General features: G+C 39.9%; 1 protein-coding gene and 1 pseudogene across 3 annotated transcripts in view; one reads left to right on the forward strand and one right to left on the reverse strand.

Annotated features, from left to right (window-relative positions):
* Positions 1-22,654, forward strand: part of WDR70 (WD repeat domain 70) — a 386,140-nt gene that overhangs the window by 61,200 nt on the left and 302,286 nt on the right. For all 3 annotated transcript variants that reach the window (XM_033179392.1, XM_033179394.1, XM_033179393.1), the window contains exon 7: positions 4,470-4,603. In XM_033179392.1, coding sequence (XP_033035283.1) covers positions 4,470-4,603 — 134 coding nt within the window. The remainder of the gene's footprint in view (positions 1-4,469; positions 4,604-22,654) is intronic.
* On the reverse strand, positions 15,723-16,310 carry LOC117065037 (annotated as a pseudogene).

Genomic DNA, 22,654 nt, shown 5'->3' on the forward strand with positions numbered 1-22,654 from the left:
ATGAAATGGAAAAGATGTAAAAATCTCTTAGTTTTAATTTCTAGTGGAAATAGTGATACATATAACTCACATAAACAAAACCTCTTTGGAGTCCTCAATAGATTTTTTTTTTTTTTTGAGACAGAGTCTCGCTCTGTCGCCCAGACTGGAGTGTAGTGGCGTGATCTCAGCTCACTGCAAGCTCTGCCTCTTGGGTTCATGCCTTTCTTCTACCTCAGCCTCCTGAGTAGCTGGGACTACAGATGTCTGCCACCACACCTGGCTAATTTTTTTGTATTTTTAGTAGAGATGGGGTTTCACCGTGTTAGCCAGCATAGTCTTGATCTCCTGACCTCATGACCCACCTGCCTCGGCCTCCCAAAGTGCTGAGATTACGGGCATGAGTCAATGCGCCAGGCCTGGAGTCCTCAATAAATTTTTTAAGAGTGTAAAGAGTCTTGAAACAAAACTATGTGGGAATTGCTGCTTTAAGAAATCATTTCCATCTAATTCTTAATATATTTTTTCTTAAATCATGCTTTTTATATTTTTATTCTGAAATTATGAAGGAATTCTACTTTTTGTGTTTTTAAGTAAATAAGGAAAACATTGTAGACTGAGTAATTAAAAGGAAGCTTTTCTGTCATCTAGTCTGGAGAATTTTACAACTGAGAGATGGGTCATGAATTTCTCAGTTGATTTAATCAAGTTTGATTTAAATATTCCTTTTTTTTTGTAAATCAAGTTTTATCTTGTAGAGAATCATAACTTTAAAAATACTGCAGTATGTTTTACACACTGAAAATCAATTAGAGTGTCTAATTATACTCTTGGGTTAACTCTTTTTTTTTTTTTTTTTTGCAATCCTGCCTTTGTCCTACATGCAAATAAATTTATTTTTAAATAAATGTTGGATTAGAGGGTGACTTTTCTATCTGATCTTTTTTCTTTTAAACGAGTTATTTTAAAAATGTCCATGAGGCCAATCTTATTTTTTTCCTATATACTTTACATTTTAGTCCTGCCTGTCCCAACCTTACAGGATTATTTAAAAGCAAATACCTGACTTCATATGATTTCGTCTGTAAATATTTCAGTATGAATCTCTAAGAGATAATATTGGGCTGTCTCTGTCTCCCTCTTTCTGAATGTGCACGCATACACTCTTTCCTACATAATACCATCTTTATTATATCTTTTTTTCAATAATTATTTAATGTAATATCTCATTAGTGTTCAAATTTCCCCAGTTTTCCCATACATCTTTTTAGAGTCAGTTTGTTCAAATTGGTCTCTTAATGATGTCTGATGTACTCTCAGGAGAGTTATCATTATTTTTATTTTTTATATCTCTAAATTTATAACCGTTTTTGTGCTCTTTTTCTCCTTGCCACTGAAGAAACATGTATATTCATTTAGTGAATATAGTTACTGTGGCATAATAGTCAACTGAACCCTTCCCAGTGAATGTGATGATAAAGTCTAAAGCTTTTTGAAGGAAGGAGAGGGTGATACACATTAATTCTTTTAATTTAAATGTTAAAACTGAAAATTTGTGCTCATTCTCAAGTTGGAACAAGATATATTTTTTTTTTTTTTGAGACAGAGTCTCTCTTTGTCACTCAGGCTGGAGTGCAGTGGTGCCATCTTGGCTCACTGCAGCCTCCACCTCCCAGGGGCAAGCGATTCTCCTGCCTCAGCCTCCCAAGTAACTGGGATTACTGGTGCCTGCCACAACAGCGGGTAATTTTCGTATTTTTAGTAGAGATGGGGTTTCGCCATGTTGGCCAGGCTGGTCTTGAACTCCTGACCTCAGGTAATCCGCCTACCTCGGCCTCCCAAAGTGCTGGGATTACAGGCGTGAGCCACTGTACCCAGCCTCTGAGCTCTATTTTCTGTCTTTCTAATTACCTCCTTCATATCCTTTTGGTAAATGATGAATCATGTATACAGTCAGCAGCAGAGATCCTGATACTTCAGTGAATGGCTGCGTTGAAAGCCTCATTTTGTAACTTTGCTTTAGAATTTGTCATCTTTCTTCTTAGCTAGGAGAACAGTCAAGTTTGCAATTTATTCTGTTCTTCCTTGATAAAAAGGAATTTATCTCATATTTGTCAGACTGCAGGTTTGTTTTACATAAGGTTTTACAATTTTTAGTTCTCCTTTCTTTTAAACAAATGTTTAGTAGAGTTTATATTTTGTGCCAGGTCCAGTGCTGGGCACAGACAAGGTCTCTGTCCATATGGTGCTTATACTCTTGAGGGCAGGACAGGTACAGAATAGAGGAACCACAGATGAAGTTGTAATTTCATATTGTGTTGTAGTGAGATGAACACTGGTGGGGTTAGCCTTATTAGGAGAATAAATAACTTTTAAATTGCAACAGGAGGGAAGAAAGATAGCATAATGCATATAGAGGCAAGTGAATTTGTAGGTGGTGGTAGCAGAAGCCATTTCCTAGGTTTTTAAAACTACTATTCATTTATTTTTGATTTTGATTGTTTTTTATTTTAAGACATTATTGTTCGGGCATAAAAAATGATTTTGTTTTCACTTGTATATTTTCTTTAACATCTTTGGAGTTCATGTCTAATTTTAACATAGTAAGTTTACCTTATATTATGAAATCAGTGTTTGCAAGTGCTAATTGAAATGAATATAAGTTATTTTGTCAGTATCTGACTTATTTAATTATAATTATATTAATTACATTTCAAGTCTATTTATTAGGATAACTGATTTATAGAAGCTTCCTTTATATAAAACTTTGGCCAGGCACCATGGCTCACACCTCTTATCCCAGCACTTTGCGAGGCTGAGGTGGGCAGATCACCTGAGGTCAGGAGTTTGAGACCAGCCTGGTCAACAAGTGAAACCCCATCTCTACTAAAAAATACAGAAATTAGCTGGGCATGGTGGCGAGTGCCTGTCATCCCAGCTACTTAGGAGGCCGAGGCAGGAGAATTGCTTGATCCCAGGAGACAGAAGTTGCAGTGAGCCGAGATTGCACCACTGCACTCCAGCCTGGATGACAGAGGGAGATTCTGTCTCAAAACAAAACAAAACAAAACAAAAAAAACTTTTGATTCTTTTACTGCGTCCAATGTATGATAATCACATTAAATATTCTTAATGCAGTTCTTTTCTTCTCAGAGGGCAGTAGATCTAGGGACTTTCTGCTTTGAGAGAAGGCTACATATATCTCAGGAACAATGAGTTACACATTGGATATTGACGCGTGAATTAGACCTAAGAAAGTTCACAGGGAAAGCAATTTTTTTTTTTTTTGAGACAGGATTTTGCTCTTGTTGCCCAGTTGGAGTGCAGTGCCGCGATCTCAGCTCATTACAACCTCTGCCTCCTGAGTTCAAGCAATTCTCCTGCCTCAGCCTCTCTAGTAGTTGGGATTACAGGCATGCGCCACCATGCCTAGCTAATTTTGTATTTTTAGTAGAGATGGGGTTTCTCTGTGTTGGTCAGGCTGATCTCAAACTCCCAACCTCAGGTGGTCTGCCTGCCTCAGCATCCCGAAGTGCTGGGATTACAGGGGTGAGCTACGGTGCCTGACCTGCAAATTTTTTTTTTTTTTTGAGACAGAGTCTTGCTCTGTTGCCCATGGTGGAATGCAGTGGCATGATCTTGGCTTACTGCAACCTCTACCTCCCGAGTTCAAGCGATTTTTTTTGCCTCAAGTTCTGGAATAGTAGCTGGAACTACAGGTACGTGCCTCCACGCCCGGTTAATTTTTGTATTTTTAGTAAAGATGGGGTTTCTCCATGTTGGCCAGGCTGGTCTGAAACTCCTGACCTCAAGTGATCTCCCTGCCTTGGCCTCCCAAAGTGCTGGGATTACAGGCATGAGCCACCATGCCCGGCGGAAAGCAAATATTTTATGGAATCAATATAAGTACTATTATAATGTGATTAGTCACTTAAACATTCAGCTTTAAAAATAATTGTTTAAGGTGAATATACCGAGCCATTTGACCATAAGGAACAGATAATTCTGCTTTGTTCTACTTTGTTAAATAGATTTCTTAAAGCTCCCTTGGTGTTACTCATTTTGGTAATTTAAGATTCATATGGTCTTCATTCAGTTATGGTTAAACTATCTTAAAAGTTTTCCTTAGATTGTATATTGAAAATGCTGAGTTATTGTAATTATTTGTAAGATTTCTACTTGTATACTAAGGCAACTTAGTTTATCTTATGGAATTGCAGTGATAGCTATTCTGAGTACATGGTTGATGATTTGGGACAAAATTGTCAAATAGATTTAAAGTGTTTTTCTTTATTACAAAATAATTAGTAACAAAGTCTAATAATATAGAAGGCACCATCCATTCCCACTTTTCAGAAGTAACAGTAGTTGATGGTTTGTGCTTCCAAGGCCTGTAACATAGGGGGTGGGATTAAAGAACAGAAATGGGGCTTATAAATGACCATATGTGATTTTGCTCCAGTCATTTTATTTTATTTTTTTAAAACCAGGTGTCTGCTTTGGGTCTGGATCCCTCAGGTGCCCGTTTGGTGACAGGAGGATATGACTATGATGTTAAGTTTTGGGATTTTGCTGGAATGGATGCTTCTTTTAAGGCATTTCGATCCCTTCAGCCCTGTGAGTGGTATGTATTCACTTACTTAATATCTTCATATTTACTTCATATCCTCACATTGGAAGATAGTGCTTTTGGCTTTGGAATCCCATCTACAATGACTTGTATCAAGATATACTGCCTTCGTAATTTAAATGAAGTAAAATGAGCCTCACATTTCTTTTGTTTCATAAACCAGTGTTTGAGGGTGGGTGTGGTGGCTCACGCTTGTAATTCCAGAACTTTAGAAAGCTGAGGCAGGCGGATCACCTGAAGCCTGGATTTCAAGACCAGAATGGACAACATGGCAAAACCCCATCTCTACTAAAATTGCAAAAATTAGCTGGGCGTGGTGGTGCATGCCTGTAATGCAGCTACTTGGGAGGCTGAGGCAGGAGAATTGCTTTAGCCTATGAGGTGGAAGTTACAGTGAGCTGAGATTGCACCACTGCACTCCAGCCCAGCAACAGAGAGAGACTCCGTCTCAAAAAAAAACTACAAAAGATTGGGCGTGGTATCTCATGCCTGTAATCCCAGCACTTTGGGAGGCCAAGGTGGGCGGATCACCTGAGGTCAGGAGTTTTGAGACCAGCCTGTCCAACATGGTGAAACCCCATCTCTACTAAAAATATAAAAACTAGCCAGACATGGTGGCTCATGCCTGTAATCCCAGCTACTTGGGAGGCTGAGGCAGGAGAATCACTTGAACCCAGGAGGTGGAGGCTGCAGTGACCCAAGATTGCGCCACTGCACTCCATCCTGGGTGACAGAGCAAGACTCCATCTCAAAACAAAAAAATTAAAAAAAAAAATACTTTGTTTTAAAACATTCCAATTAATCCTGAGATGAGAAGTTAACATAAGCCATTATCCAGGTGCCAATCCATTTTGTACTGTTTAGGTATGGTCAGCTAGCATTTTGTTAGAAAGGGCCTTCCATGTTGCTACAATTAGTCAGTCTTTCTCTTTTTTTTTTTTTTTTTTTCTTTTTTTGAGACGGGGTCTGGCTCTGTCGCCCAGACTGGAGTGCAGTGGCGAGATCTTGGCTCACTGCAACCTCTGCCTCCTGGGCTCAAGACATCCTCCCACCTCAGCCTCCCAAATAGCTGGAACTGTTGGTGTGCACCACCATGCCTGGCTAAGTTTTGTATTTTTTTGTTAGAGATGGGGTTTCACCGTGTAGTCCAGGGTGGTCTCAAACTCCTTATCTCAAGTAATCCACCTGCCTCGTCTTCCCACAGTGCTGGAATTACAGACATGAGCCACCGTGCCTGGCCTGGCCCATAAGCCACTCTCTTTTCTGTTTTTGACTGTATCTGATCTTTTGGCATATTGCTTTCTTATGGTATCATTTAACTCATCGGTCCCCAACCTTTTTTGCACCAGTGCCTGGTTTTGCAGAAGACAATTTTTCCATGGACTGGGGGTAGCGTGGAGGTCGGGGTGGTGGCGTGGTTTCTGGATGAAACTGGTCTACCTCAGATCATCAGGCATTAGATTCTAATAAGGATTGTGCAACCTAGAAATCCCTCGCATGCGCAGTTAGTTCACAGTAGGGTTCACACTCCTGTGAGAATCGAATGCCATTGTTGATCTGACAAGAGCTGGAGCTCAGGTGGTAATGCTCGCTCACCACCCCCAACACTTGCCGTGCACCTGGTTCCTAATAGGCCACGGACTGATACCAGTCCATGGTCTGGGCTTTGGGGACTCCTGATTTAACTTGTTTGTTTATCTCCTCTCCAGTATTTCCTATTGAATATCAAAGGCTTTATCATAATTATATTGTATCACTTCAGATGGCATGTATTGTCTAGTTGTTTCATTGTTAGTGACTAGAAATTAAGGTAGATCCCTGGATTAAGGTAGTGACATCTGATTCCTTCATTGTAAAGTTAATATTTTATACTTGAGATAGACAAGAACTTTGTGGAGAGATAGATTGGTGCTATGTAACTATCCAGATACTCATCATTCTTTCACTTAATGAGCTTAGTGTCCATTGATGATTTCTTCCCGAATCAGTTATGTCATTGAGGGCTACAAATTGGTGATTTTCTCATTCTGTTATTTCATCTGCATTTATTTCCTGGCATCTTCTTAAAGAAAAACTTTTCCTCATTTTCTGATGTTATTTGGTTACCCTGAAATACAGTTACTACTGAAGAGGCAGGATAAAAGCTCAGTTATTTTTCTTTAATGGCCCATTTTTAGCTTAAGGGCTGGTGGTGATAAATGAGTTGTTTCTGTTGTTGGTGATGATTTCTGTTTCTTTTTTTTTTTTTTGAGACGGAGTCTCCCTCTGCTGCCCAGGCTAGAGTGCAGTGGCGCGATCTGGGCTCACTGCAAGCTCCGCCTCCCGGGTTCACACCATTCTTCTGCCTCAGCCTCCCGAGTAGCTGGGACTACAGGCGCCTGCCACCTCGCCCGGCTAGTTTTTTTGTATTTTTTTGTTAGAGATGGGGTTTCACCGTGTAGTCCAGGGTGGTCTCAAACTCCTTATCTCAAGTAATCCACCTGCCTCGTCTTCCCACAGTGCTGGAATTACAGACATGAGCCACCGTGCCTGGCCTGGCCCATAAGCCACTCTCTTTTCTGTTTTTGACTGTATCTGATCTTTTGGCATATTGCTTTCTTATGGTATCATTTAACTCATCGGTCCCCAACCTTTTTTGCACCAGTGCCTGGTTTTGCAGAAGACAATTTTTCCATGGACTGGGGGTAGCGTGGAGGTCGGGGTGGTGGCGTGGTTTCTGGATGAAACTGGTCTACCTCAGATCATCAGGCATTAGATTCTAATAAGGATTGTGCAACCTAGAAATCCCTCGCATGCGCAGTTAGTTCACAGTAGGGTTCACACTCCTGTGAGAATCGAATGCCATTGTTGATCTGACAAGAGCTGGAGCTCAGGTGGTAATGCTCGCTCACCACCCCCAACACTTGCCGTGCACCTGGTTCCTAATAGGCCACGGACTGATACCAGTCCATGGTCTGGGCTTTGGGGACTCCTGATTTAACTTGTTTGTTTATCTCCTCTCCAGTATTTCCTATTGAATATCAAAGGCTTTATCATAATTATATTGTATCACTTCAGATGGCATGTATTGTCTAGTTGTTTCATTGTTAGTGACTAGAAATTAAGGTAGATCCCTGGATTAAGGTAGTGACATCTGATTCCTTCATTGTAAAGTTAATATTTTATACTTGAGATAGACAAGAACTTTGTGGAGAGATAGATTGGTGCTATGTAACTATCCAGATACTCATCATTCTTTCACTTAATGAGCTTAGTGTCCATTGATGATTTCTTCCCGAATCAGTTATGTCATTGAGGGCTACAAATTGGTGATTTTCTCATTCTGTTATTTCATCTGCATTTATTTCCTGGCATCTTCTTAAAGAAAAACTTTTCCTCATTTTCTGATGTTATTTGGTTACCCTGAAATACAGTTACTACTGAAGAGGCAGGATAAAAGCTCAGTTATTTTTCTTTAATGGCCCATTTTTAGCTTAAGGGCTGGTGGTGATAAATGAGTTGTTTCTGTTGTTGGTGATGATTTCTGTTTCTTTTTTTTTTTTTTGAGACGGAGTCTCCCTCTGCTGCCCAGGCTAGAGTGCAGTGGCGCGATCTGGGCTCACTGCAAGCTCCGCCTCCCGGGTTCACACCATTCTTCTGCCTCAGCCTCCCGAGTAGCTGGGACTACAGGCGCCTGCCACCTCGCCCGGCTAGTTTTTTTGTATTTTTTTTAGTAGAGACGGGGTTTCACCGTGTTAGCCAGGATGGTCTCGATCTCCTGACCTCATGATCTGCCCGTCTCGGCCTCCCACAGTGCTGGGATTACAGGGTTGAGCCACCACCCCCGGCCTGTTTCTTTTTTAAGTATCAGTATTTATGATTTTTAAATTTTCATGTTTCAGTCAATTGCAGTCATTATTCTTTTTGATGTTTAAATTGTCCTAGATTTGTCTAGTAGGAGTCCTTGATTGCTGTATAATTTTGATATGACCTTATTAGTCTTTAAAACTTACTTGGTTTCTGGCACAATATGATGTAGGCTTCCTGTTACATTCATTTCCAAGTCCTGGAATCAGTATTTCCCCAAGTAGCCCTCCTTTCTTTTTGTGGGAATTATATTTAGAGACCAAATCTGGTTGCTGGGCATGCTCGTTGATGTTGGGATGTCATTGCTTGTGACCTTTTGATGCAAACAGGTAGAAAATACAGATGCATGTATATTCATGCATATATGTGTCTATGCTTAAATTACAAGGTCACATTGATATTTCTATTTCAATTTCAAAATATTAGTAAACTTTTAAATTTCAGAATGCTTTAAAATTTATAGATAAGCTACAAAGATAGTACAGAGTTTATGCGTACACTTCATACAGTTTTTCTTATGATTAACATCTTATCTTACCATGGTTCATTTGTCACAATTAAGAAACTAACATTAGTTACTATTAATTAATCTCCAAACTTTATTTGGATTTCACTCTTTTTTTCACTAATGATTCCAGGATACCGCATAACCTTTGGTCCTTATATTTGTTCAGTCCCTGACAGTTTCTCAGTCTTTCATTGTTTTTCATGACCATGACAGTTTTGAGGGGTATTGATCAGGTATTTTGTAGAATGTCTCTCAGTTTGCTTTTGTCTGATGCTTTTCTCATGGTTAGATTGAGATTATGAGTCCTTGGGAAGAATATCATAGTGGTGAAGTGACTTTCTTGTTACATCATATCCGGGATACTTCTATTATGTTTTTTTAGGTTCTTCATGGTAAAGTTACTGTTTCCTTTCCTTTCCATATACTGTTCTTTGGCTGCAAGCCACTGAGTACTGCTCCAACTAGAGGCAGTGGAAAAATTCAGCTCCACTTCCTGGAATGAGTGGTATTTAAAAAACCTTTTTGGTATTCTTGTGTATTCATTTTGTTGCTCAGCTTGTTTAAACTGTGGTGATTGGGAGCTCTTTTAGGTTGGTCTTGTGTCCCTTTGACATGCCTCCTTTCTTTTGTTTTTGGAAATACTTCCCTTAAGTTTTGATACTACAAGATGCTCCAGGCCGGACGCGATGGCTCACGCCTGTAATCCCAGCACTTTGGGAGGCCGAGGTGAGTGGATCACCTGAGGTCAGGAGTTCAAGACCAGCCTGGCCAACATGGTGAAACCCCCTCTCTACTAAAAATACCAAATTTAGCTGGGCATGTTGGTGGGCACCTGTAATCCCAGCTACTTGGGAGGCTGAGACGGGAGAATCACTTGAACCCGGAAGGTGGAGGTTGCAGTGAGCTGAGATCGCGCCATTCCACTCTAGCCTAGAGTGAAATTCTGTCTCAAAAAAAAAAAAAAAAAAAATGCTCCAGGCTATAGATGCTTGTATTTTCCCTGCCCCAGTTCTAGAATCAGTTATTTTCCCCAGGAGAAGTATATTAGCAAGTAAGATCTAGGTTCGTTCTTTATTATTATTATTATTTTTACTATACTTTTAAGTTCTGGGATACATGTACAGAATGTGCAGGTTTGTTACATAGGTATACACGTGCCATGGTGGTTTGCTGTACCCATCAACCCATCATCTACATAGGTATTTCTCCTAATGCTATCCCTCCCCCCAGCCCCCCACCCCCCGAAAGGCCCTGGTGTGTGATATTCCCCCCCTCCGTGTCCATGTGTTCTCATTGTTCAGCTCCCGTTTATGAGTGGGAACATGTGTTTGGTTTTCTGTTCTTGCGAAAGTTTGCTGAGAATGATGGTTTCCAGCTGCATCCATGTCCCTGCAAAGGACATGAACTCATCTTTTTTTATGGATGCATAGTATTCCATGGTTTATATGTGCCACATTTTCTTTATCCAGTCTATCATTGATGGGCATTTGGGTTGGTTCCAAGTCTTTGCTATTGTGAACAGTACTGCAATAAACATGTGTGTGCTGTGTCTTTATAGTAGAATGATTTATAATCCTTTGGATATATACCCAGTAATGGGATTGCTGGGTTAAATGGTGTTTCTGACTCTAGAAGATCTAGGTTCTTAATATGCTCATTGCTCCTGGGATGTCACTGCTCTTAGGCTGACTCAGCTGACACAGCTAGGAAATATATGCATATATATTATACTAACCTGTGTATATAGTATGTTTCTAACTGTTTTTGCATCTCTCTACATCCTTGTTAACCTGAACATGAGTTCATACTGATGTTTCTAATTCTAATCCGGTACTATATTGATTTATTCTAACCTTCCTGCTTTTCTGTATCATCACTTTCCAGTGGTGAGAAACCTAGCTTCCACTATCCATTTACTTACTTATTCAGCCTCAGTATACATGTAAAGCAATTTAAGAATTGTTAATTTTACCTGTGTTCCAATTTAAATTTAGCATTACAGAATTTTTCTTTTTTTTTTTTTTGAGATGGAGTCTCGGTCTGTCACCTAGGCTGGAGTGCAGTGGCGCGATCTCGGCTCACTGTAAGCTTCACCTGCCTGGTTCACGCCATTCTCCTGCCTCAGCCTCCTGCGTAGGTGGGACTACAGGTGCCCGCCACCACGCCCGGCTAATTTTTTTTGTATTTTTATCAGAGACGGGTTTTCACCGTGTTAGCCAAGATGGTCTCGATCTCCTGACCTTGTGATCCGCCTGCCTCGGCCTCCCAAAGTGATGGGATTACAGGCGTGAGGCACCGCACCCGGCCCAGCGTTTTTCTTAATGTCTTTTATTTTGATATTCAAATTAAAAGATAGAACTCATTTATAAGAAAACACTTACTGGTCAAGGGGTTGGCAAAGTTTTTTTTTTTTATAAAGGGCCAAATAGCATTTTAGGCTTTACAGGTCACAAATGGTCTTTGTTAAATTTATCTGTATGTGTGTATATATGTGTGTGTGTGTGTGTGTGTGTGTGTGTCTGTGTCTGTGTCTGTGTTAGTGTGAGTGTATACATGTTCTTTTTCTTTTTTTTTTTTTTTTTTTTTTGAGGCGGAGTCTCGCTCTGTCTCCCGGACTGGAGTGCAGTGGCCGGATCTCAGCTCACTGCAAGCTCCGCCTCCCGGGTTTATGCCATTCTCCTGCCTCAGCCTCCCGAGTAGCTGGGACTACAGGCGCCCGCCACCTCGCCCAGCTAGTTTTTGTATTTTTAGTAGAGACGGGGTTTCACCGTGTTAGCCAGGATGGTCTCGATCTCCTGACCTCGTGATCCACCCGTCTCGGCCTCCCAAAGTGCTGGGATTACAGGCTTGAGCCACCGCGCCCGGCCTACATGTTCTTTTTCTTTTCATTTTTTTTTGAGACAGAGTTTCGTTCTTGTTGCCCAGGCTGGAGTGCAATGGCGTGATCTTGGCTCACCGCAACCTCCACCTCCTGGATTCAAGCGATTCTCCTGCCTCAGCCTCCTGAGTAGCTGGGATTACAGACATGCACCACCATGCCTGGCTAATTTTGTATTTTTAGTAGAATCGGGATTTCTCCATGTTGGTCAGGCTGGTCTTGAACTCCCGACCTCAGGTGATCTGCCTGTCTTGGCCTCCCAAACTGCTGGGATTACATATGTGAGCCATTGCCCCTGGCCTACTTTTTTCAAGAAAAGACAGTAAAGTCTGATTTGATGCCTTTGATCTTTGGTTAAGAAAGAAAATACAATCATTTTCTAGCTGTAATTTCTGTTTGATTGAGTATTCCAAGGGCCATCACTTGATGATTCCAGTCGTTTAAGAGTGCTGTCCAATATAACTTTCAGTGGTAATGGAGATATTATATATCTGTATCATCCAATATGGTAGTCACTTGTCACATGGGGTTGCTGAATACTTGAAATGTGTTTGCTAATTCTAAGGAACTGAAATTTCTTAAAATCGAATTTTAATTAAAGTGTAAATATCTACACGTGGCTAGGTCGCTGCTGTATTGGATAGTGTATATCTTGAGCCTGCCTTTAAGTGGCCAAATCCAGCACACACAGACTACTATGGTAGGTAACAAGGTACCTCTAGACATAAAAATATGTGGCTTAAGTTCAAAAATAGGAATGCTACTACCAAAAACTCACTAAAGTTTAAAATAGATTTTTAAATGAAGAAAAAAGTGAGGCTGGGTGCGGTGGCTCACGGCTGCAATCCCCACACTTTGGGAGGCCGAGGTGGGTGGGTCACGAGGTGAAGAGATCAAGACCATGGCCAACATGGTGAAACCCCGTCTCTACTAAAAATACAGAAATTAGCTGGGCGTGGTGGCATGCGCCTGTTGTCCCAGCTACTTAGGAGGCTGAGGCAGGAGAATCGCTTGAACCCGCAAGGCAGAGGTTGCAGTGAGCTGAGATGGCGCCACTGCACTCTAGCCTGGCAACAGAGTGAGACTCCATCTCAACAACAACAACAACAACAACAACAACAAAAGAAACAGAAAAAAAGTGAAACATAAGTATTTGTATATTTATTTTCCCCTTCAGTTTTATTCTCCTTATTTTGTTGGATCATTGTTCTAGTTTCTGATTGTAACACCCAATGTGTATGTTAATGATCACTGCTTGTGTTTTGCCAATTGCAAATTTGGTGAATGTACAGTAAATTCTCATTCAGTTGATAATTGAATATGGGAGAGTCAGACTCTTGTATGCCATTAGAAGCCTTTCTTTATTTTGACACTGATTTTTATTTTTATTTATTTATTTTTTTTGAGATGAAGTCTCTCTCATGTTGCCCAAGCTGGAGTGCGATGGCACGATCTTGACTCACTGCAACCTCCACCTTCCAGGTTAAAGTGATTCTCCTGTCTCAGCCTCCTGACGAACTGGGATTACAGGCGCATGCCACCATGCCCGACTAATTTTTTGTATTTTTAGTAGAGACGGGGTTTCACCGTGTTGGCCAGGCTGGTCTTGAACTCCTGATCTCAGGTGATCTGCCTGCCTCGGCCTCCCAAAGTGCTGGGATTACAGGCGTGAGCTACCGTGCCCTGGCCCGACATTGATCTGTTAACCTTTTAAATTATATTTTTCACCCAAGTGAGAATCTACACCTGCCTATAACTCAGCTAAATTCCCCTACATCTTTTTGTCACTGATCTGTATTATTCCTATATTACCCACGAAGATTACTTGAGGGAGTTTGTGTACTATCTTGAAGATATGGAAACATAGTATGATGTTTTCAAACCATCTCCTCACCTGGGATAGCAAACATCAGAATTTGTCTGAGATCCAAGAGGCAGCCTCATGGTGAGTAAGGGGATATCAAAGAGGCAGTCACATGCAAAGAACGCTCACGTAGCTATTCAGGAAGGGAGATAGAAGTCCAAGTCTAGGAGTGAAGCTGAGGTGAAGTGTTCTGGATTTTGGGCATCTCTGACAAATTTCTCCAGAAGAGCTCTTTGGTGCTGTAGTTTTCTTAGCCTTTTTCTCACTCACCTAGCACACTTTAAAAAGACTGACGTTAGGTGTTTTTTTTCTTGGTTTACCAGTGTAAAAATTGAATTGAAAAAAAAAAAAGCTTTTCTTTTGTTGTTAAACTTGTTTTTGGTGCATCTTTCATTTTGGTATTTTGAAACCTTTTAATAATTCGTTTTGGGCCGGGCGCGGTGGCTCAAGCCTGTAATCCCAGCACTTTGGGAGGCCGAGACGGGCGGATCACGAGGTCAGGAGATCGAGACCATCCTGGCTAACACGGTGAAACCCCGTCTCCACTAAAAAATACAAAAAACTAGCCGGGCGAGGTGGCGGGCGCCTGTAGTCCCAGCTACTCAGAGGCTGAGGCAGGAGAATGGCGTAAACCCGGGAGGCGGAGCTTGCAGTGAGCTGAGAACCGGCCACTGCACTCCAGCCCGGGCGACAGAGCGAGACTCCGTCTCAAAAAAAATAAAAAAAAATAAAAAAAATAATAATTCGTTTTGGATTTTTGCCTGGCATCAATGTTAGTTTTGTGGATGTCTAGGTTCTGAAATCTTTCTCTGGTCCCATTTACTGAAAATTAGTACTGTATTTTCTCTAAACTAGTCTGCTAGTCAGTTCCCTTTCACTTTCTCTGTTGCCTCAGATTTTCAGTAGTGGATTCATAATTATATGAGTAGGTTCAAAAATCAGAATCTTTGAGATCGCAGACCCCTTGGATACACCTTCTATGCAAAAAAAGATATAGATAGAATAAAAGTTTTCATACACTATTAAGAGTTTTTGGATCACTTAGGTAACCCAAGTTAAGAATTTCTTATCTTCCACTCATTTAAAAATAGCTAGGTACTCTGTGTTCTCATGCTTCCCTCTCTCTTAGGCAGATACTTAGGTTTGTAATTGCTAAGTCATATGGTAAATTTATGATTAATATATTAATAAACCTACAAACTTTTTTCCAAAATGGGGTGTACCATTTTACATTCCCACTAGCAATATATAAGGGTTCCAGTTTTTCTACATTCTTGTCAACATTTGTTACTTTCTTTTTGATGATAGTTGTTTCTGTGCATGTGAAGTGATTAGTATTTACTGTTAAATTGTTTTTTTTGAGATGGAGTTTCACTCTTGTTTCCCAGGCTGGAGTCCCGTGGTGCAATCTTGGCTCACTGCAACCTCTACCTTCCTGTTTCAAGCAATTCTCCTGCCTCAACCTCCTGAGTAGCTGGGCTTGCAGGCACCTGCCACCACACCCAGTTAATTTTTGTATTTTTAGTAGAGATGGGGTTTCACCATGTTGGTCAGGCTGGTCTCGAACTCCTGACCTCGTGATCCACCTGCCTTGGCCTCCCAAAGTACTGGGATTACAGGTGTGAGCCACTGCGCCCAGCCAAATTTGAATTTATTTTTTATTTTTCAGTTTTAGATATTTATGTAGCTTGGTAAGCACAAGGAGTCTACTTATATACTCATACTTAAGTAATGTTATAATAAAAATAATTTATATCATCGCAAAGTGATCTCTAAACATATTTTCCCATAAAAGGAAGGTGTTTATTACTTGAATTTGGGAAACACTGAGCTAAGGCATCAAGAAAAGATTAAACTGTAAGGCAATCTTTAAAATATATTAAATGAAGAAAGCATAGTATAGGATAGTATATAGGTTTTTTTTTTCTGTTAAAGAATGCTTTATTAATACAAATACACACAAACTCTAAAGCACTAAGAAATTTAAATATCTATGTCACAGCAAACAGGTGGCAATTCAACATCCAGGGTCGACAGACTGCTTGAAGGAGACTACAACAGATTGGATTCTCATGGTGGAGAGGGCATCTTCACAGGTGAAGGGGGGCCCAGCTGAAACAGCTTTTCAAGCTCTCCTTGTCAAGGGTCATGAGAGGCACTCCACTCAGGGGGAGGTGCGCAATCTGGTGCTCTTTAGGCAGGTCAAAACTCTCAAAGTCTAGAGGATTGAAGGGAAAGAATTTTTCTATTTCTGGATAGGCATCATCTGAGGCAGGAACAGAGCTTTTTGTTTTAACAGTCTTCTCAGTCATCTTTTTGGCAGAAAAGCTTGGCTGTTTTTGTTTGAGGGGTCCCTTGGTCTTTACAGACTTTTCTGTAGCTCTGTTGACGGTTCCCAAAGCCTTTCTTGTAGCCTTAGGTAAGGCTGGGGGAGCATCGACCGTTTTGCCAAAACATGGTGTTGAAACTTGAGATCTCCCATCTAAGGCTTTGATTAAAGGTCCAGACCCCAACCTCAGCCCATCCTTAGCAGCCACACAGGTGCCTGGTTCTCCGTTTTCCTTATCAACATAGATTAGAGTAGCCATTCGGGATTACTGCAGCTTCTAACAGCCACATTCATCTCAGGATAGTATATAGTTTAATAAAAACTTGGAAAAAATAGCATATAGTACTTGCTTATATACACATAAAATATTTTTGGAGGTACACAAGAGGCTGAGGCAAGAGAATTGCTTGAACCCAGGAGACAGAGGTCTCAGTGAGCCAAGATTGCGCCACTGCACTCCAGCCTGGGTGACAGAGCGAGACTTTGTCTCAAAAAAAAAAAAAATCCTTAGTTGGCCAGGTGTAGGCCCACACCTGTAATCCCAGCACTTTGGGAGGCCAAGGTGGGTGGATCACTTGAGATCAGGAGTTGGAGACGAGCCCCGTCTCTACTAAAAATCCAAAACTTAGCCAGATGTGGTGGCTCATGCCTGTAATCCCAGTTACTCGGGAGACTGAGGCAGGAGAATCACTTGAACCCAGGAGGCGGAGGTTGCAGTGACCCGAGATTGCACCACTGCGCTCCAGCCTGTGTGATAGAGTGAGACTCTGTCTCAAAAAAGACAGAAAAAAAAAAGAGATGGCTTCAGTTGTAAATGGAGTGGGTTAATGCGATCACAAGTCATTCTCGTGGATGTCAGGATAGTCCTGGTGGTGTTGGGCTTTTTTTTTGGTTTATTAAGTGGAGAGGATATTGTTGGCTTGTTGTGGAGTTGTTATCCATGTGCATCAACAGAAAGCTTTAATATGATGTGAAGAGGTATGTGGGAAAGCACAGTTTATTATTTGATATACATTATTTACCTGAATATATTTTTCCTTCTCTTTGACATTTTCATGGCAAAATTATGTAAACTATTTATAATAGCCTTTTACTTAATTTCCTGGTTTTTGCTTCCCTCTATAACTGTCATCAAGTTACATAATTTTAAAATTTTATCTTATTAAGATCCAGTGATCTTCTCTTGGGTCATGTCTCAGCTCATATGTCAGCTCCTCAGAGAGACCTTTCCTCACCATCCTGTCAAAAGTAGCTCTACTGCCACCCACTCTACCCATTACCCTGATTTATTTCTTTTATAGCACTTTACAATGATCAGAAATGATGTGTTTTTCACATTTGTTTACTTCTGTTCTAGCACCTAAAACAGTGTTTGGGATATACTTGGAACTTATTATTCATTAAATAAGTCCTACAATAATAGTGTTTCATATTTTTTTCAGTAATTTTCTGTTGAGAAACAGAGCAGAAGACTATTTTCAGCAAGATGTACCCACCTTTTTGAAAAAAAAGGAAGCATAAGGATTTCTTTTTCTGGAATATCTGAAATCTTTGGCTTAAACCCTATCAGTTCAGGGCAAGAAGGAATAGTTTTTGAAATCACTGGCTCTGCACTGTAGGTGACACCTTGAATTACAGGCTTAAGGCTGATCTCTTTAGCTTTTTTAAAAAACAAAAATATGATATGTATTCTCAAGATGATTGATTAGTGAGTTTTATTGCATCTTATGATTTCCATTCATTTTCTATTAAAAGTGATTGCCATTGAGCAGATTTTCATCTATTCAAATGGTATTTGTAGTTCTTGCTCTGTATGAACAGTTACTTGATTAAAGAGTTTCAGAGTTCAAATAAATAAAAAAAGAAAAAACAGATACCTACTCTTTTGCATTTCTGTGCCAATCCTAGATTCTGAAATTTAAAAATTTCTGTTACTGGAAATCAGAATGGATGAGTCAGTGCTCTAGTCATTAGGTGTTATACACTGTCTTCTCTGCTAATTTAACTGAGTTTGTGCCATAACTATCAGTTTTAGTGGGATGGGGGGGAGATTACTCTCCTAGATTTTCACTGAAGCATTTTTCCTCCTTTCTTTTTTATAGCATATTAGTTGTTGTAAAATTTAATTCTACAACTAAGTATAACTATAGACTTAATGTGCATAGTGGATATGAGCATGAATTCTGACTCATAGAAGTCTGAATTTGAATTATGTCTTGGCTTGTTCATTTGCTGTATGACTTTAGGCATGTCATTTTAATCACTTTGACCCTTGGTTTCCTTGCCTGTAAAATAGAATTAATAATACTAGTTTTTTGGTGTTCTGTTTGATGATTAAATGAAATAGTGTATACATCATAAAGTACATGGCACAGTGCCTGGCACCTAGTAAAGCATTCGGTAGATCATAACTCACCTAGTATTTATTTAATATGAAGGAATTTCAGTGCACAGATTCTTAATTTTACCTCTCATCTCTTTCAAGTATTACTTTCCATTTCCGAGTTTTTCTTAGTATTGTAATATTGCATTTTACCTCTGAAAAATCAGACTACTGTTTAAGACTGTCACCTGTCCTGATTTCTTTTTTCTTTTTTCTTTCTTTCTCTCTCTCTCTGTCACCCTCTTTCTTTCTTTCTTTCTTTCTTTCTTTCTTTCTTTCTTTCTTTCTTTCTTTCTTTCTTTCTTTCTTTCTTTCTTTTCCTTCTTTCCTTCTCTCTCTCTCTCTTTCTCTCTCTCTCTCTTTCTCTCTTTCTTTCTTTCTTGTCTAGCTCTGTCATCCAGGCTGGAGTGCGGTAGCACAATCGTGGTTCATTGCAACCTCTGCCTCCCAGGTTCAAGTGATTCTTCTGCCTCAGCCTCCTGAGGAGCTGGGATTAAGACATGCCACCACGCCTGGCTAATTTTTGTATTTTTAGTAGAGACGGGGTTTCACCATGTTGGCCAGGCTGGTATTGCGCTCCTGACCTCAAGTGATCCACCTGCCTTGGCCTCCCAAAGTGCTGAGATTACAGACGTGAGCCACCACGCTGGCCGTGATTTGTGTTTTGGGAGTATAGGCTATTTAGCTTTGGCTCTCTGTTATCTGTTCTCAATTTCCCTTTTTCTCTCTCTGGTTCGGTTCTCTTTATCTTTTTTTTTCTTTTTTTTTTCTTTTTTGCTACAATTTGTGAAAACTTAAGCCAATTCACTTTACTAATTTTCTACTTTTTAAATGAACTTTTTAAAAGTGACATTTATTCAGGTATAATTTACATTTCGTAAAATTTATTCTTTTTATTTGTACAGTTCTATGAATCTTGAGAAATGCATACAGTCATAGTCATACACTATGATTATCCTCCAAAGTTCCCTCTAGCCTCTTTGCAGTCAGTCCCTCCTTCTGGCCCCCAGGTAACCACTGATCTGATTTTGCCTCTGTCAATAGTTTTGTTCCCTCTTATAGCTGTGTAGTACTCTTTTGTATGACTATGTTACATACAGTTTGTTTATCTCTTTACCACTTGATAGACATTTGACTTACTTCCAATTTTTAGGTATAAGGAATAAAGCTTCTATAAATACTCCTGTATAGGTCATTTTTGTAGATAGGTGTTTTTATTTCCCTGGGTGAATACCTAAGTGTGATTTGCTTTGTCATATGGTATGTGAGTGTTAACTTTATAGGAAACTGCCCAACTTTTTAAAAATGCCCTATCATTTTGCTTTCTTAGAGGCAATGTGTATTGTAATTACTTCATATCCTTATCTATACTTGGTACTGTCAGTATGTTAAATTTTAGCCACTCAGTTGGGTATGTAGTGATATGTTATTGGGTTTTAATTTGAATTTCCCTGATGATTAGTGATATTGAGCTTATATGTCTTCTTTGATGAAACAACTGTTCAAAAATTTTTGCCCATTTTAAAAACTGGGTTGTTTTTCTTGGATTGGTTGATAAAGTTCTTTATAAGATGTGTATGTCACAAATATCCCAATCTGTGGCTTAAATAGAAAGAGTTCCATAAATATTTGTTAAATAGAAATTAGTTTTAAAAAGAAATCCACTTTTGTAATATATAATTTATGTATTTGTATTTTTTAGTTACTAGGGAAAGTTTGAGAGGTTATGTCCTAGAAATGGAAGTGTATTATGTGGGGGTATTGGTGAACTTTCATTTTATATTTTTATATGACGTAACAAAACAGCATGAATTACTTTTACAATTTAAAAAGATATTTAACACTTAAGAAAACAAAGGACATCAAAAACAAAATTATGAGACAAATTGTAAACAAAAAATTGTAACACAGATTGAAAGCACCGGGCTACTATCCATAATACAGTTTCTGTAAATAAAGCAAGGGGTATTTGAAAACTAATACTAGCCAAAGGAAATGAATTAATAGGTAACAGCAGAAGAAATACAAATAGTCAATAAACATAAAGATATTCAGCTTCATTAATAAAGAAGGAAAAATTAAAGTGCCAGTGAGGTACTATTTATTACCTATAAGATTGGCAAAAGTGAAGAGAACATATACTATTCAATGTGAGAAGGCTAAGATCGGGGTATAAATGACCAGACTTTTTTTTCCGCATAACAATTTGGTAATGTCTTTCTTTTTTTTTGAGACAGAGTCTCACTCTGTCATCTGGGCTGGAGTGCAGAGTCGCGATCTTGTCACACTGCAACCCCCACCTCCTGGGTTCAAGCGATTCTCATGCATCAGCCTCCCAAGTAGCTGGGAATTCAGGCATGCACCACCATGCCTGGCTAATTTTTGGATTTTTAGTAGAGATGGGGTTTCACCATGTTGGCCAGGCTGGTGTTCAATTGCTGACCTCAAGTGATCCACCCTCCTTGGCCTCCCAAAGTGCTGGGATTGCAGCCATGAACCATCGCACCCAGCCAGTGTATCTTATTCTGATGTGAACTGCAAACTATGATGGCAAGATTTGGAGAAACAAGTACTATCAGGCATGGTGGGAGTGTAAATTGGTACCATCTTATAGAGAGCAATTTGGCATTCTCTTCCAAATTACAAATGCGTATACCCTTTGACCAAGTAATCCACTTTTAGGAATTCCTCTGACAGATATATCCACATATGTGGAAATAACCAGGAACAAGTTTATTTATTACAGCTTTGTATATAATGATGACACATATTTTCTTGAAATTTTTTCGGCACAAAATAACAGTCTGATAATATGTTCTTTTTCCTTTGAAAAAATTCCACTGCTATGTTCTTTGTCTTTTATATCTTAGAACAGTACAGACTGTAGCCAGTGGCCGAACTCTAGTCCATGGCTTGTTTTTTTTTTTTTTTTTTTTGAGACGGAGTCTCGCTCTGCCACCCAGGCTGGAGTGCAGTGGCCCGGTCTCAGCTCACTGCAAGCTCCGCCTCCTGGGTTTACGCCATTCTCCTGCCTCAGCCTCCCACATGGCTTGTTTTTGTATGACACTTGAACTAAGAATGATTTTTACAATTTTAAAGAGTTGTGAAACAAACCCCAGAACAATAAAGAAGAATGTGATACAGAGATCATATATGACTTGCAAAGCTTAAAATATTTATCTGGCCCTTCACATAAAGTTTGCTGACCCTATCGTAAAAGCTCTTCACAACCCCTTATTATTTTACTCTTCTTATTTACTCTCTCTGCCTGGTGAGATACAGGCTGAAAAGATTCTTCTTGTATCTCCTTACCTTCTTAAACTCACCGCTTGTGGCCAGTGGAATGTGCCTATGATCTTAGGAAGTTTGAGGGAGCTAGGGCTGAGAGTAATCCTTGTGTGTGTATGTGTGTGGGTCTCTCCTCTATGTGATGGATGCTGTGTTTTTGTTGTTGTTTTTTTGAGACAGTGTCTTGCTCTGTCACCCAGGCTGGAGTGCAGTGGCACGATCTTGGCTCACTGCAAGCTCTGCCTCCCGGGTTCACGCTGTTCTCCTGCCTCAGCCTCCCCAGTAGTTGGGACTACAGGTGCTCGCCACCACACCCGGCTAATTTTTTGTATTTTTAGTAGAGATGGGGTTTCACCGTGTTAGCCAGGATGGTCTCAATCTCCTGACCTTGTGATCCACCCGCCTCAGCCTCCCAAAGTGCTGGGATTACAGGCGTGAGCCACCGTGCCCGGCCTGTATGCTGTGTTTTTAGGAAAGATAATGGGTTTATGACTATGTATCTTTGTTTTATTTACCCTATATTATCTCTTCCACATTGTTTTTTGTGCCTGCTGCCTAATTTTTGTGACAATTGCTTCCATAAGGACATCCTTGCTGCTTTGAGAGCGAACCGTCCCTGGACTTCATGGTTGCTGGGTAGTTTCACATGAAGCTGTTGCACTCTTTCTGCAAGGTGCTTTCCTAATCATTCTGATCTTTTCCTAATAGAAATTTCTGGATAATTTCCAGTTTTTAGTAGTACTTTCATTTATCCCGATTTTATATTTTTCTAGGTTATTTCTTTTGGCATTTGGAATAGGGACGTCTGTTGAAGTCCTTAGCTCTTTTTCCTTAGAAGTCTTCTATATTTCCTATTTCCAAATTCTTAAGGATTCCTTATTTATATTCTTTTTTTTGGACCCTCTGAAGAATCAACCTTATATTGACAAAATATATTTTTACATTTTTG

The sequence above is a fragment of the Trachypithecus francoisi genome, unplaced genomic scaffold (assembly GCF_009764315.1).
Source record: "Trachypithecus francoisi isolate TF-2019V2 unplaced genomic scaffold, Tfra_2.0 Lachesis_group2, whole genome shotgun sequence".
NCBI lineage: Eukaryota > Metazoa > Chordata > Mammalia > Primates > Cercopithecidae > Trachypithecus > Trachypithecus francoisi.